Source organism: Hemibagrus wyckioides, linkage group LG21 (genome assembly GCF_019097595.1).
Source record: "Hemibagrus wyckioides isolate EC202008001 linkage group LG21, SWU_Hwy_1.0, whole genome shotgun sequence".
Taxonomy (NCBI): domain Eukaryota; kingdom Metazoa; phylum Chordata; class Actinopteri; order Siluriformes; family Bagridae; genus Hemibagrus; species Hemibagrus wyckioides.
This window is the reverse complement of record NC_080730.1, coordinates 687,296-702,371: the sequence shown is the minus strand read 5'-3', so window position 1 is coordinate 702,371 and position 15,076 is coordinate 687,296. Positions and strand designations below refer to the sequence as shown.

Sequence of the window (15,076 nt, the reverse complement as noted above, 5' to 3'; positions counted from 1 at the left end):
AAATATTATTATTATTATACACATTACACCAACGGCAGCTCTGAGATTGTCCCGCTGAGGCTGATACACTGAGAGGTCAGTCACCTTCACTACTGCTTCACTGACCAGGAACGGTGAAAAGAGCTAAGGAATAAAAGGACGGATGAAAAAATAAGAAAGAAAAAGGAAAACAGGGAGGAGAGGAGAGGAGAGGAGAGGAGAGGAGGAGAAAAAGGAGTGAGGAGATGAGAATGAGAAAATATAAGGACACAAGGAAGGAGAAAAGGATGAGAAAGAAGTTAGATGAAATTAGAAAAGAGGAGGTGACCAGAAGAGAAAAGAAGGGACAGGGAGAGGAGAAGGAGAGAAAGATAAAAGTAATTCATTTATAGAAAAGAAAAAGAACTAAAAGAAGATGAAAAGAGAAAAAGAAATAAAGAAGTAAAAAGAGTGGGATAAAAGAGAAAAAGAGGTAGAAGTACATGTGGAGGAGGCAGAAGGAAGGAGTAAGAGAAGGAGAAGAGGAGTAAAGAGAAGACAGAAAGAGGAGGAGTGGGGGGGGCTGACCCCTTTTCCTTCCTCCCTCCCTCCCTCCCTCGCTCTCTCTCTCTCCCTCCCTCGGTCTCTCTCTCTCTCCTCTCTCTCTCTCCTCTCTCTCCCAGGAACAATGGCAGATGAGCAGTTGATGCTTCTCTCAGTCTTTCATCACTGCTGATCTGAATTACACACACACACACACACACAGAGAGAGAGAGAGAGAGAGAGAGAGAGAGAGAGAGAGAGAGAGACACACACGCTGCAGCTGCTGCATGGCTTGTTTCTGGGTTATGGACACGCGAGTGTGTGTTTATTTTTTCACTGGTGAGAGAGAGAGCAAGAGAGCGCGAGTGTGGCATTCTGGGAAGGAATAAGAGGAAATGAGAGAGAGGAGGATGATGGAGGGATAGAAGACGAAGAGAGAGACGCAATACGAGTGCACGATTTGGTCGAGGTGTGAAGGGAGAAGGTAGGATGCAGTGTCTGTGTGTGAGATGTGTTTAGTGAGGTTTGCACCATGGTGTGTGTGTGTGTGAGAGAGATGCATTTAGTGAGGTGTGCATCAGTGTGTGTGTGTGTGTGTGTGTGTGTCTCACATTAGCATGTATCATATTAACCCATGTGATCATGTGGTGTCTTTATGCTCACAGGCATGCAGTCAAACACACGTGTGCACACACACACACACACACTCATGCATGCATACTGCACTAGAGGACACACGCGTGTGCATGTGTATGTGAGATTTTGTGGTTTTAGCTAATTAATTGTGTGTGTGTGTGTGTGTGTGTAGAATAAGTGTATCCTATATAAACACTGTCTCGTGCATGTGATGCTAAACTGATGGTTAAAATCTTCTATTACTTGTTAGCTTCATTAGCCTTGTAGCTCCAGTGCAATATAAAAAGCAAGAAAATCTCAGACACATGGATAAAAGAAGGACTTTCAATCTGTAAATCTGACGTGTTTCTGTATTCTGTAAATATTAATATCTATATATCTGGGGACGGGGCTGTGAGGCCCACAACCAATCAGCAATAATATTCAAATGATTTAGAGATGACGGTGTGCTACAGCAGGCAGCATGCTAGTCCAGCTAGCTAACGTAGAGCTGCCAGTGTTAGTGATATTCAGACAGCGGTTGTCATGGCAACACTGAAATATATTCGGATAGTTCAGCTACTGTTAAATATACTGGCCAGTCAAGTTCATATCAGTGACAGTGACCGGCAGAAACTATAACAACGTCTTATTTTTCTAGTTTCAATGAATTCACAGAATCAGGATCCAATCACAGCAGTGTAGAAACATGAGACTTTATAAACAATTTCTAAATGAAATAATTAAATAGATTTCATTAAATTAGTGCTTTATTTCTCATTCTTCTTATTTACTTAGATTTAACCTCACTGATTACTCACACAGTTAATGCTTAATTGGATGTTAATTGGACTTTAAGTGGACGTGTGACAGGGCTGAAAACGAAGGAATTTACATTATGATATTTTGTTAATATTGAAACCTATTGTGCTAATGTAGCTAGCTGCACATTACAATCTAAAATAACCATCACAATGATTTGACTGAGATTCACGGTGATTATAATTATTCAGCTAAATTTTTCACTTTACTAAATGAACACAGCGCATGCTAACGTCATTAACACTCATCACTGTCAAACAAAATAAAAATTAATTCTACATCAGCTGAACACTACTGAATCACACACACACACACACACACACACACACTGAAGCAACAAGAGTTCACAGATATATACACACACATATACACAGTGTGTGCATTACAGCCTCCAGTTTGAGTGCGTCACAGTAATAAAGCCGGTCGCAGGTAAACGCTAACGGTCTAATGCATTCAATCAATCGATTGTTGTTTCTCAATAAAAAATCAATAACGGACAGAAATCAATCCGAGTTTCCAGGAAGTGGTTGAGTCTGAATGTGTGATATTGATTAAACCATTTCTGTATATTACAGTAAACACTGCAGGCTTTATTCTCTTCCTCAAATGGCTGTTAGCAAAACACGCTAAATAAAGAGATCCAGAAACGAGAAAACATACCACACATGACAAGCAGGTGGAGCTGTTTTTGGAATTTAACCTTCAACTGAGAATAAATGTGATCAGATTTGATAGATTTGGTTTTTTTGACACATTGACTAATCCAACATCATCTGATTGGATCAGATCAGATGAGATCAGAATGTTCTCCATGTTTTATAGAGTTAGACTGGACAGATGTGTAAATTAAGAAGCTCCAACGTGAGTTTATGGTGGTGTTTCATTTTCACTCATAGTAGTATAAAATTGCTAGATATGACGTGTGCGTGTTAAAATGAGTGACGTGGAGGAGTTTAAATGATTGTCTCTGGTGTTGAAGGAGAAACCTCAGGCAGCAGAATACTCAACTGGGCAACGACGAATTAACAACAAGTTTTACAATTCCACATTATTTACATTTACAGCATTTGGCAGACTCTCCTTTCCAGAGCAACTTACAAGAGTGCTCTATAGTGTCAACAAATACATCCTGATACTGCTTCACCAGGTATCATTAGCGCATCATAAGAGTATCATAAGAGTATCACAAGAGTATCATAAGAGTTTCATAAGGGTATCACAAGAGTATAATGAGAGTATAACAAGAGTATCACAGAGTATCTTAAGAGTATCATAAAGGTGTCACAAGAGTATCATGAGAATATAACAAGAGTATCATAAGAGCATTATAAGGGTATCACAAGAGGATCATAAGAGCATTATAAGGGTATCACAAGAGGATCATAAGAGTATCACGAGTATCACAGAGTATCTATCATCAGTCTATGACCCCAATGGGAGGTAATGTAGCCAGGAAAGCACACAGACCAGTTTTTTGTGTTTTAAGTGCTAGTTTAAGTACTTCAGGGAGAGGTAGGTCTGTAGACGTCGTTTGTAGACAGTCAGTGACTCAGCTATTTGAACGTTTAGAGGAAATTCATTCCACAAGCTCAGTGCCAGAACAGAGAGGAGTCTTATTTCTTTCTTTATTCCTATCTATCTATCTATCTATCTATCTATCTATCTATCTATCTATCTATCTATCTATCTATCTATCTATCTATCTATATATGTGTGTGTGTGTGTGAATTAAACTGATACACTATATTGCCAAAAGTATTCGCTCACCCATCCAAATAATCAGAATCAGGTGTTCCAATCACTTCCATGGCCACAGGTGTATAAAATCAAGCACCTAGGCATGCAGACTGTTTTTACAAACATTTGTGAAAGAATGGGTCGCTCTCAGGAGCTCAGTGAATTCCAGCGTGGAACTGTGATAGGATGCCACCTGTGCAACAAATCCAGTCGTGAAATTTCCTCGCTCCTAAATATTCCACAGTCAACTGTCAGCTGTATTATAAGAACGTGGAAGTGTTTGGGAACGACAGCAACTCAGCCACGAAGTGGTAGGCCACGTAAACTGACGGAGCGGGGTCAGCGGATGCTGAGGCGCATAGTGCGAAGAGGTCGCCAACTTTCTGCAGAGTCAATCACTACAGACCTCCAAACTTCATGTGGCCTTCAGATGAGCTCAAGAACAGTGCGCAGAGAGCTTCATGGAATGGGTTTCCATGGCCGAGCAGCTACATCCAAGCCATACATCACCAAGTGCAATGCAAAGCGTCGGATGCAGTGGTGTAAAGCACGCCGCCACTGGACTCTAGAGCAGTGGAGACGCGTTCTCTGGAGTGACGAATCGCGCTTCTCCATCTGGCAATCTGATGGACGAGTCTGGGTTTGGCGGTTGCCAGGAGAACGGTACTTGTCTGACTGCATTGTGCCAAGTGTAAAGTTTGGTGGAGGGGGGATTATGGTGTGGGGTTGTTTTTCAGGAGCTGGGCTTGGCCCCTTAGTTCCAGTGAAAGGAACTCTGAATGCTTCAGCATACCAAGACATTTTGGACAATTCCATGCTCCCAACTTTGTGGGAACAGTTTGGAGCTGGCCCCTTCCTCTTCCAACATGACTGTGCACCAGTGACCAAAGCAAGGTCCATAAAGACATGGATGACAGAGTCTGGTGTGGATGAACTTGACTGGCCTGCACAGAGTCCTGACCTCAACCCGATAGAACACCGTTGGGATGAATTAGAGCGGAGACTGAGAGCCAGGCCTTCTCATCCAACATCAGTGTGTGACCTCACAAATGCACTTCTGGAAGAATGGTCAAAAATTCCCATAAACACACTCCTAAACCTTCCCAGAAGAGTTGAAGCTGTTATAGCTGCAAAGGGTGGACCGACGTCATATTGAAGCCTATGGATTAGGAATGAGATGTCACTTAAGTTCATATGCGAGTCAAGGCAGGTGAGCGAATACTTTTGGCAATATAGTGTATAAAGTAAGAATTGCAATATAACCCCGCCTCCATCATAACCCTAACCAATCAAATTCTTCTCTGTCCTCATAAGATGTACATGATTTATATATGTTTGGCTTTGGCAATAATTATTAGCCAATTAGAGAAGCAGATCTGCATCGAGTCATTAATATGCAATTAGTGATGAAATATTTAATATTTAATATAATATATATTTAATAATCTGCAGCAAATTCTCCCACATTCCATACACACACACACACACACACACGTTCTGTTTTTGCTGTGTGACATTTTAGAATAATAGTGTCAGGATCCAAATGATAACATATACAGAACAATGCAGTGTGCACAAATACAGTACTGACCACATCATACTTAAAACAATTCACTTTTTCTCACACTGATTGTGTGTGTGTGTGTGTGTGTGCGCGCACACAGTTTGAAGGTAAAGCAGCTAAACTTCTTACATTTTCATGAATTTAATTAAATAAAACTTTAGCAGTATGAAGACGTGTTATCATGTAAAACATTATTATTATTATTATTATTATTAATATTATTATTATTATTATTATTATTATTATTATTATTATTATTATTATTAATATTATTATTATTATCATAGCCACTATAACACACTGTTAGCAGTGGTAGACGTGTGTATTTGCACTGGATTTTGTTCTTATATTTATGAACATTCATGAACTCACATACTGGGGTTTACTCAGTAGTGCTGAGGGTTTACTCAGTAGTATAGGGGGTTTACTCAGTAGTATAGGGAGGTTTACTCAGTAGTATAGGGGGTTTACTCAGTAGTATAGGGGGTTTACTCAGTAGTATAGGGAGGTTTACTCAGTAGTATAGGGAGGTTTACTCAGTAGTATAGGGAGGTTTACTCAGTAGTGCTGAGGGTTTACTCAGTAGTATAGGAGGTTTACTCAGTAGTATAGGGGGTTTACTCAGTAGTATAGGGAGGTTTACTCAGTAGTGCTGAGGGTTTACTCAGTAGTATAGGAAGTTTACTCAGTAGTATAGGGAGGTTTACTCAGTAGTATAGTGAGGTTTACTCAGTAGTATAGGGAGGTTTACTCAGTAGTATAGGGGGTTTACTCAGTAGTATAGGTAGGTTTACTCAGTAGTGCTGAGGGTTTACTCAGTAGTATAGGAGGTTTACTCAGTAGTATAGGGGGTTTACTCAGTAGTATAGGGAGGTTTACTCAGTAGTATAGTGAGGTTTACTCAGTAGTATAGGGAGGTTTACTCAGTAGTATAGGGGGTTTACTCAGTAGTATAGGGAGGTTTACTCAGTAGTATAGGGAGGTTTACTCAGTAGTATAGGGGGTTTACTCAGTAGTATAGGGAGGTTTACTCAGTAGTATAGTGAGGTTTACTCAGTAGTATAGGGAGGTTTACTCAGTAGTATAGGGAGGTTTACTCAGTAGTATAGGGAGGTTTACTCAGTAGTATAGGGGGTTTACTCAGTAGTATAGGGAGGTTTACTCAGTAGTATAGTGAGGTTTACTCAGTAGTATAGGGAGGTTTACTCAGTAGTATAGGGAGGTTTACTCAGTAGTATAGGGAGGTTTACTCAGTAGTATAGGGGGTTTACTCAGTAGTATAGGGGGTTTACTCAGTAGTATAGGGAGGTTTACTCAGTAGTATAGGGAGGTTTACTCAGTAGTGCTGAGGGTTTACTCAGTAGTATAGGGGGTTTACTCAGTAGTATAGGGGGTTTACTCAGTAGTATAGGGAGGTTTACTCAGTAGTATAGGGGGTTTACTCAGTAGTATAGGGGGTTTACTCAGTAGTATAGGGAGGTTTACTCAGTAGTATAGGGAGGTTTACTCAGTAGTATAGGGAGGTTTACTCAGTAGTATAGGGAGGTTTACTCAGTAGTATAGGGGGTTTACTCAGTAGTATAGGGAGGTTTACTCAGTAGTATAGGGAGGTTTACTCAGTAGTGCTGAGGGTTTACTCAGTAGTATAGGGGGTTTACTCAGTAGTATAGGGGGTTTACTCAGTAGTATAGGGAGGTTTACTCAGTAGTATAGGGAGGTTTACTCAGTAGTATAGGGGGTTTACTCAGTAGTATAGGGAGGTTTACTCAGTAGTATAGGGAGGTTTACTCAGTAGTATAGGGAGGTTTACTCAGTAGTATAGGGAGGTTTACTCAGTAGTATAGGGGGTTTACTCAGTAGTATAGGGGGTTTACTCAGTAGTATAGGGAGGTTTACTCAGTAGTATAGGGAGGTTTACTCAGTAGTGCTGAGGGTTTACTCAGTAGTATAGGGAGGTTTACACAGTAGTATAGGGAGGTTTACTCAGTAGTATAGGGAGGTTTACTCAGTAGTATAGGGAGGTTTACCCAGTAGTATAGGGAGGTTTACTCAGTAGTGCTGAGGGTTTACTCAGTAGTATAGGGAGGTTTACTCAGTAGTATAGGGAGGTTTACTCAGTAGTATAAGGAGGTTTACTCAGTAGTATAGGGAGGTTTACTCAGTAGTATAGGGAGGTTTACTCAGTAGTGCTGAGGGTTTACTCAGTAGTATAGGGAGGTTTACTCAGTAGTATAGGGAGGTTTACTCAGTAGTATAGGGGGTTTACTCAGTAGTATAGGGAGGTTTACTCAGTAGTATAGGGAGGTTTACTCAGTAGTATAGGGAGGTTTACTCAGTAGTATAGGGAGGTTTACTCAGTAGTATAGGGAGGTTTACTCAGTAGTATAGGGAGGTTTACTCAGTAGTATAGGGGGTTTACTCAGTAGTATAGGGAGGTTTACTCAGTAGTATAGGGAGGTTTACTCAGTAGTATAGGGAGGTTTACTCAGTAGTGCTGAGGGTTTACTCAGTAGTATAGGGAGGTTTACTCAGTAGTATAGGGAGGTTTACTCAGTAGTATAGGGGGTTTACTCAGTAGTATAGGGAGGTTTACTCAGTAGTATAGGGAGGTTTACTCAGTAGTATAGGGAGGTTTACTCAGTAGTGCTGAGGGTTTACTCAGTAGTATAGGGAGGTTTACTCAGTAGTGCTGAGGGTTTACTCAGTAGTATAGGGAGGTTTACTCAGTAGTATAGGGAGGTTTACTCAGTAGTATAGGGAGGTTTACTCAGTAGTATAGGGGGTTTACTCAGTAGTGCTGAGGGTTTACTCAGTAGTATAGGAGGTTTACTCAGTAGTATTGGGAGGTTTACTCAGTAGTATAGGGAGGTTTACTCAGTAGTGCTGAGGGTTTACTCAGTAGTATAGGGAGGTTTACTCAGTAGTATAGGAGGTTTACTCAGTAGTATAGGGAGGTTTACACAGTAGTATAGGGAGGTTTACTCAGTAGTATAGGGAGGTTTACTCAGTAGTATAGGGGGTTTACTCAGTAGTGCTGAAGGTTTACTCAGTAGTATAGGAGGTTTACTCAGTAGTATAGGAGGTTTACTCAGTAGTATAGGGAGGTTTACTCAGTAGTATAGGGGGTTTACTCAGTAGTGCTGAGGGTTTACTCAGTAGTATAAGAGGTTTACTCAGTAGTATAGGGAGGTTTACTCAGTAGTATAGGGAGGTTTACTCAGTAGTGCTGAGGGTTTACTCAGTAGTATAGGAGGTTTACTCAGTAGTATAGGAGGTTTACTCAGTAGTATAGGGAGGTTTACTCAGTAGTATAGGGAGGTTTACTCAGTAGTATAGGGAGGTTTACTCAGTAGTATAGGGGGTTTACTCAGTAGTGCTGAGGGTTTACTCAGTAGTATAAGAGGTTTACTCAGTAGTATAGGGAGGTTTACTCAGTAGTATAGGGAGGTTTACTCAGTAGTATAGGGAGGTTTACTCAGTAGTGCTGAGGGTTTACTCAGTAGTATAAGAGGTTTACTCAGTAGTATAGGGGGTTTACTCAGTAGTGCTGAGGGTTTACTCAGTAGTATAAGAGGTTTACTCAGTAGTATAGGGAGGTTTACTCAGTAGTATAGGGAGGTTTACTCAGTAGTATAGGGAGGTTTACTCAGTAGTATAGGGAGGTTTACTCAGTAGTATAGGGAGGTTTACTCAGTAGTATAGGGAGGTTTACTCAGTAGTGCTGAGGGTTTACTCAGTAGTATAGGGAGGTTTACTCAGTAGTGCTGAGGGTTTACTCAGTAGTATAGGGAGGTTTACTCAGTAGTGCTGAGGGTTTACTCAGTAGTATAGGGAGGTTTACTCAGTAGTATAGGGAGGTTTACTCAGTAGTATAGGGGGTTTACTCAGTAGTGCTGAGGGTTTACTCAGTAGTATAGGAGGTTTACTCAGTAGTATAGGAGGTTTACTCAGTAGTGCTGAGGGTTTACTCAGTAGTATAGGAGGTTTACTCAGTAGTATAGGGAGGTTTACTCAGTAGTATAGGGGGTTTACTCAGTAGTGCTGAGGGTTTACTCAGTAGTATAGGGGGTTTACTCAGTAGTATAGGGAGGTTTACTCAGTAGTGCTGAGGGTTTACTCAGTAGTATAGGGGGTTTACTCAGTAGTATAGGGGGTTTACTCAGTAGTATAGGGAGGTTTACTCAGTAGTGCTGAGGGTTTACTGGTGTAATTATGAGATAATGAGATGCCATTAGAGATTTGTGAACTAGAATATTTTAAATGACACAGTCTACTCTGATGTATTTACTATAAAAAGTCAGATGTTGTATATCTGCTGCTTTCACACTGCTGTCTGGTTGTTCAAAATATACCATTTTAAGTGGTTAAAATGGTGTCTGATGGACACAGAATGTGAAAAAGAGAGAAAAACTTTTTGAAGGTTAGTGTGGATAAGGCCTGAGTTTCAATGCTCACAACTAACTTCAACTAAAATCACTGACTGCAAGTTTAACTGTGATTTTTTTTATCCATCTGTCCATTATTGAATTATTACATATTACGTCAGACGGCCTATAGCACAGACCTGATTTCTCAGAAGAATGGACAGAAAGGCAGTCTTAGAATAAAGCAGTTAAAATAGAGAGAATGGGAGAGAAAGAAAGACATCAGTGCTCTATTTTTAACATGGGGAAGCACATCACTGAAGGCCACCGCCTCTCCTAATGGACTTTAATGGATCTGTTCCACTGTGTGACATTCAGAGCTGATTATATCATTTATTAATCTGGATTAATCATTTATTATTAATCACAGCTTTATTTTACTGTCTCGTGTCAACCTTTACATTATACTTCCTGGAAAAGAACAACTTTTTCTGATATGAAATAATCTACTTCATTTATCCAGAGAGGTGATTATGTACACATTATAAATATATATTTGTTAGAAAAAAATAATACAAATACAGTCAAAGCCTATAAATCATTAATTTATGTTAATATTAATTGATATTATTAATAATACTACTAATAATATTTACCTTCAGCTCCTTCTCTCATGGTCAGTGTTGTAGTGTTGATCTACTGCAGTCAGGAATTCTGAAATAATTATATTTTCAGCATCAGACATATTATAAAATTGTGCTGTATAACATTTTAGACATTTTATACTCATTTATTCCATTATATAATAACAGATTTTATTCAATATCATTCAATATATTTCATTATTAAACTCACCGATCTGTGTGTTATTTAATGACATTATAAATATAATGTATAAGGAGTTTATAATGTAATAAAATCTATACATTTCACTATTTGTGTGTGTGTGTGTGTGTGTGTGTGTGTAGTCCCTAGGTGGTGTCAGGCATGTCAGAGCTGAGAGAGTGTGATGAGGCAGGTGTGTCAGTAGAGGGCGACGCTGATTTGCTTCTGGAGGAAGACGAGGAAGAGGATGAAGAGGAGGAAGATGAGTCGGCGAGCAATAAAGAGCTTATAGAGAGACTCAGAGAGCTGGAGGTAAAACTGTACACACACGCACACACACACACACACACACACACACACACCCACACACACACACACACACACACACACAAAGTATAAACATAGTTTACACACATACAGGAACATTAATATAAACCAGTGTACATTTTTCAATCATGACAGTTAATTGAAACAAAATATTTTTATAAACTTGTTTTTGTGTGAAGTTATGTGAATGTGTTAGTATACTGAATTGAGTCTTCTAGGAATGCAGCCATCTCAGTGTGACAAATAAATAAATAAATCTATTTCCTGTGTCTCATCAGCACATCTCTTCCAGCAGAGCTCACCTCTTCCAAAAGCTCTGTACACTTCCAGTGACTGAGTAACTGGTTTCTAGTTAGAATTAAATGCTTTGATCTTCATCACTAAACCCATGAGGAAGTCAAGACTCTTGATATTGAGGAACTTCTATAAAGAAACAAAATTGTGTTTTTCCTTTACTCTCACAGATAATGGTAATATTTATATCGTTGATTCATTTCACTGAGTAAAGTAAAAACGCTCCCCTGATGTAGGACACCATGCAGCACTGAGCACCAAGATCAGGAAGAGTTTTCTGAGCACTGTGGAGCATTGTCTTCTACTGTGGCAGATGGTGAACATTCTGGAAAGCCATCAAGCTCACTTTATGCTTTAAGCTTGGAAGATCTGAACTGTTCCTTATGGGTTGTTCATGTTTCTCAGCAGGTCAGGTCACTGTAGAGCAAATCAGAGATGCTGTCCATGTTTTCATCTACAAAACCTTTTACCATCAGAAAACAACTCCTTCAGCTTTACTCCTCACAGAGCTGCTGAGTTCTGGATTGTGATTGGTCAGAAGTTCTGGATTGTGATTGGTCAGAAGTTCTTGATTGTGACTGGTCAGAAGTTCTGGATTGTGACTGGTCAGAAGTTCTTGATTGTGACTGGTCAGAAGTTCTGGATTGTGACTGGTCAGAAGTTCTAGATTGTGACTGGTCAGAAGTTCTGGTTTGTGACTGGTCAGAAGTTTTAGATTATGATTGGTCAGAAGTTTTGGGTTGTGATTGGTGAGAAGTTCTGGACTGTGATTGTGCTCTAAAACGTTGTGGTTTCCATAGCAACAGCTCATTCACGGGGACATGTACAGCACACACACTCCACTGATAATAAACTGAGTAAAAAAAATATTTGATATGGTGACATTTTCCTAAAGAACTTCAGGAACTCCACTTCATCACACCACACCATACTGTTCCCAGTAACAGTAACATTTATATATTACACTCTTTAATGAATATTTCCATGTGAGTGCAGACCTGCTGATGAATTGATGTGTTATAATGCATTATAGCACAGTCTTCAGTGGCATCTAGCACAGCTGTTAGCTGTTAGCTAACCACATGGACTCATCCTGACAGGATTTCTGAGAGGATTTCCAATGCTAATAAATGACTGCTGAAAAAAATACAACTAAAAATAATAATTTATTCATACAATTCATCATCTAGTACTCTGACATCACTGCCATAGCAAGTTAGCTAATTAGCACGAATGCTAAAGTAAACTGCTTCCCTACTGTATCAATGTAAAACTAGCCAAATTTTACCAAATAAAATACTGTTTCCTCACATAAATGTTAATCTTCACCTTTATATTTATTTCAGAAAAGGAGGGCGATATTTAATAAGAATATTAAGCATGATTTAAAAATAAAAATACTCAGTCGTCTTCGGCTTTCCCTCTGGTGAGTGCTGGTGGTAGTGAATCACAGAATGAGTCGATTCTCTGATAGAAGACATTGGAAATCAAGAATTGACTTTAAAGAGTCGGCTCTTAAAATAGAGTTCTTGAGGCCATCAATAGAAGCCCAGTGAAGAGATTCAGACAGCTGCAAAAGATCAGCCCAAATTTATTAATGCAAAGGTATAGAAATAAAATATTTCTTACTCTTTTTTGTACAATATTTATTTGAAAAAATAATATAAATATTTTTAAAGAGTGCCTTAGCACATATAAGCATCATAAAAGTAAGTAATAATTTGGTAAATAGTTTATTTTTTTTTTAGAAATATATTAACATATATCTTATATACACTACTCACAAAAAGTTAAGGATATTGGGCTTTCAGGTGAAATTTCAGGATGCACCTAAAATGCACTATAACCTTTCCAGGTGAACTTAATTTGACCTTCTCTACCCTTCTGAATGCACATGTACAACTGTTCAGTGTTTCAGTACTTTCTGCAGAACTTGCTGTTCTCTAACAAGGTGCTTAACGGAAAAATTCACAACTGATGTTTGATCCATGAATCCACCAATAAATTTTCTGGTTCCATTAGAATTGGTATTTAAACAGTCCTCTTCATCATGCTGTTCACATTTTGACATCATGAGACCAAGACCACACCTAACAACTGATCAACAGTACCTCACCATTGTGAGGCTTCAAACAGGATGTTCTCAGAGGGAAGTGGCCACTGAGCTTAAAGTGTCACAGAGTGTCATCAGCAGGTTGGGACAGAGATACAGAGAGACTGGAAGAGTCACAGAAAGACATAGAAGTGGACGTCCTTTGGCCACATCCCACATTGATGACCGCTTCATTGTGAACAGTGCCCTGCGGAACCGGATGATGAATGCCACTCAACTCCAGGCACATTTAAGGGAGGTGAGAGGAACCCAAGTGTCACGTCAGACCATTCGAAACTGTTTACATCAGCGTGGTCTGCATGCTAGATGACCTGCAAGGGTACCTGACCACACCCCCAGGCACAGGCGTCGGGCCAGGGAGCATTTACACTGGACGAGGGACCGGTGGGCTTCAGTGCTGTTCTCTGATGAAAGTCGATTCACGTTGAGCAGAAATGATGGACCCAACGATGTTGGAGACGTCAAGGAGAGCGCTATGCATCAGCCACTGTTGTGGTGGTGTTACAGTCTGGGCAGGTGTGTCCACTCAATACAGAACTGACCTACATCTTGTGAATGGTACAGTGACAAGCCAATACTACCTGAATAACATCATTAATCCAGTCATTGTGCCCCTGCATGAACAACACAGGCCTAATTTCATCTTCATGGACGACAATGCTCCAGCTCATCGAGGTCGCATCATTAGGGAACGGCTGCTGGAGGCTGGGGTACCTCAAATGGAGTGGCCTGCACTTTCTCCAGACCTGAATCCCATAGAAAACCTCTGGGATCAGCCGAGTCGCCGTGTAGAGGCTCGTAACCCTGCACCCCAGAACCTCAATGACCTGAGGGCCGCCCTTCAAGAAGAGTGGAATGCCATGCCTCAGCAGACAATAAGTCGACTTGTGAACAGCATGAGACGTCGTGGTCAAGCTGTAACTGATGGTCAAGGGCACATGACAGATTATTGAGACATTGAGATTTTTTGTTGTGGTATACCCACCACTGTTGTTGGCTTTTGTTTCAATAAATTGTTTGAGATGAGGAAATCACCATTGCAGCTTCTACTTAAATGCCCTACTTTCATGATATAATATCACTGTAGTGTGAACTTTTTACATTTTCCGTAAATTTCACCCAAAAGCCAAATATCCTTAACTTTTTGTGAGTAGTGTATATTATCTTATCTTATGGCCCGGGTTTCATTACAGTTTTGTCTTTAAGAAAAACCTCCAGATATTAACACTGATTTAAAAGAATGATATTAATATAAAATAAATAAATAAATAAATAAAGTTTTCTTTTATCCTTTGACCAAGTCATTGACCCATCATGGCCGCTAGAGGGCGCTAAGATTATAACAAAGTGATTAAAAGATAAAAGTAGTCCATACGCAAGTCCATTTACTCTGTGTTCTTGCTAACATGGCCATTTAACACTAAAACACAGAGACTTCATTCTGAAGGTTTCGGGAGTTTAAATCACAGTTAAGGATGTGACCGGATGAAGAAAATAAAACAATAATTACAGACTTTGTTTATAAATTTATTACACTAATATATAATTTATTTAACAATATGTTTATATAAATATCCCATTTTCAACTCTGATTCACATAACAATTGTTAAAGCTCATGTGTTGATGGGCCTTGTCCCAAATCACTGTAGTGTACTACTGTAGTGTGTCATTAGCACATCAACTGCAATAGCAAGCTAAGTAATAGTTAGAAGCTGAGACATGATAATCTCCCATTTCTGCAAATGTCCCAGTAAACACAGCGGTGTTAAAAAAGACAAACAACAACACCAGCTTATCACAAGCTATCACTTATTTAGACATATTACTCAGTGCAGTAGTGTGTGATTTGGGAGAGACTTGAACACACACACACACACACACCTCTGCATCGTTTCCATCATTCTTTATCACAC

At 39.6% G+C, this 15,076-nt stretch overlaps 1 protein-coding gene across 2 annotated transcripts in view; it reads left to right on the top strand.

The window, feature by feature from the left end:
- The first annotated feature begins 644 nt into the window (after positions 1-644).
- Positions 645-15,076, top strand: part of LOC131342159 (nck-associated protein 5-like) — a 73,884-nt gene continuing 59,452 nt past the window's right edge. For both annotated transcript variants that reach the window (XM_058372822.1, XM_058372823.1), the window contains exons 1-2: positions 645-985; positions 10,572-10,740. In XM_058372822.1, the coding sequence (XP_058228805.1) occupies positions 10,591-10,740 (150 nt within the window). In that variant the 5' untranslated portion in view covers positions 645-985; positions 10,572-10,590. The remainder of the gene's footprint in view (positions 986-10,571; positions 10,741-15,076) is intronic.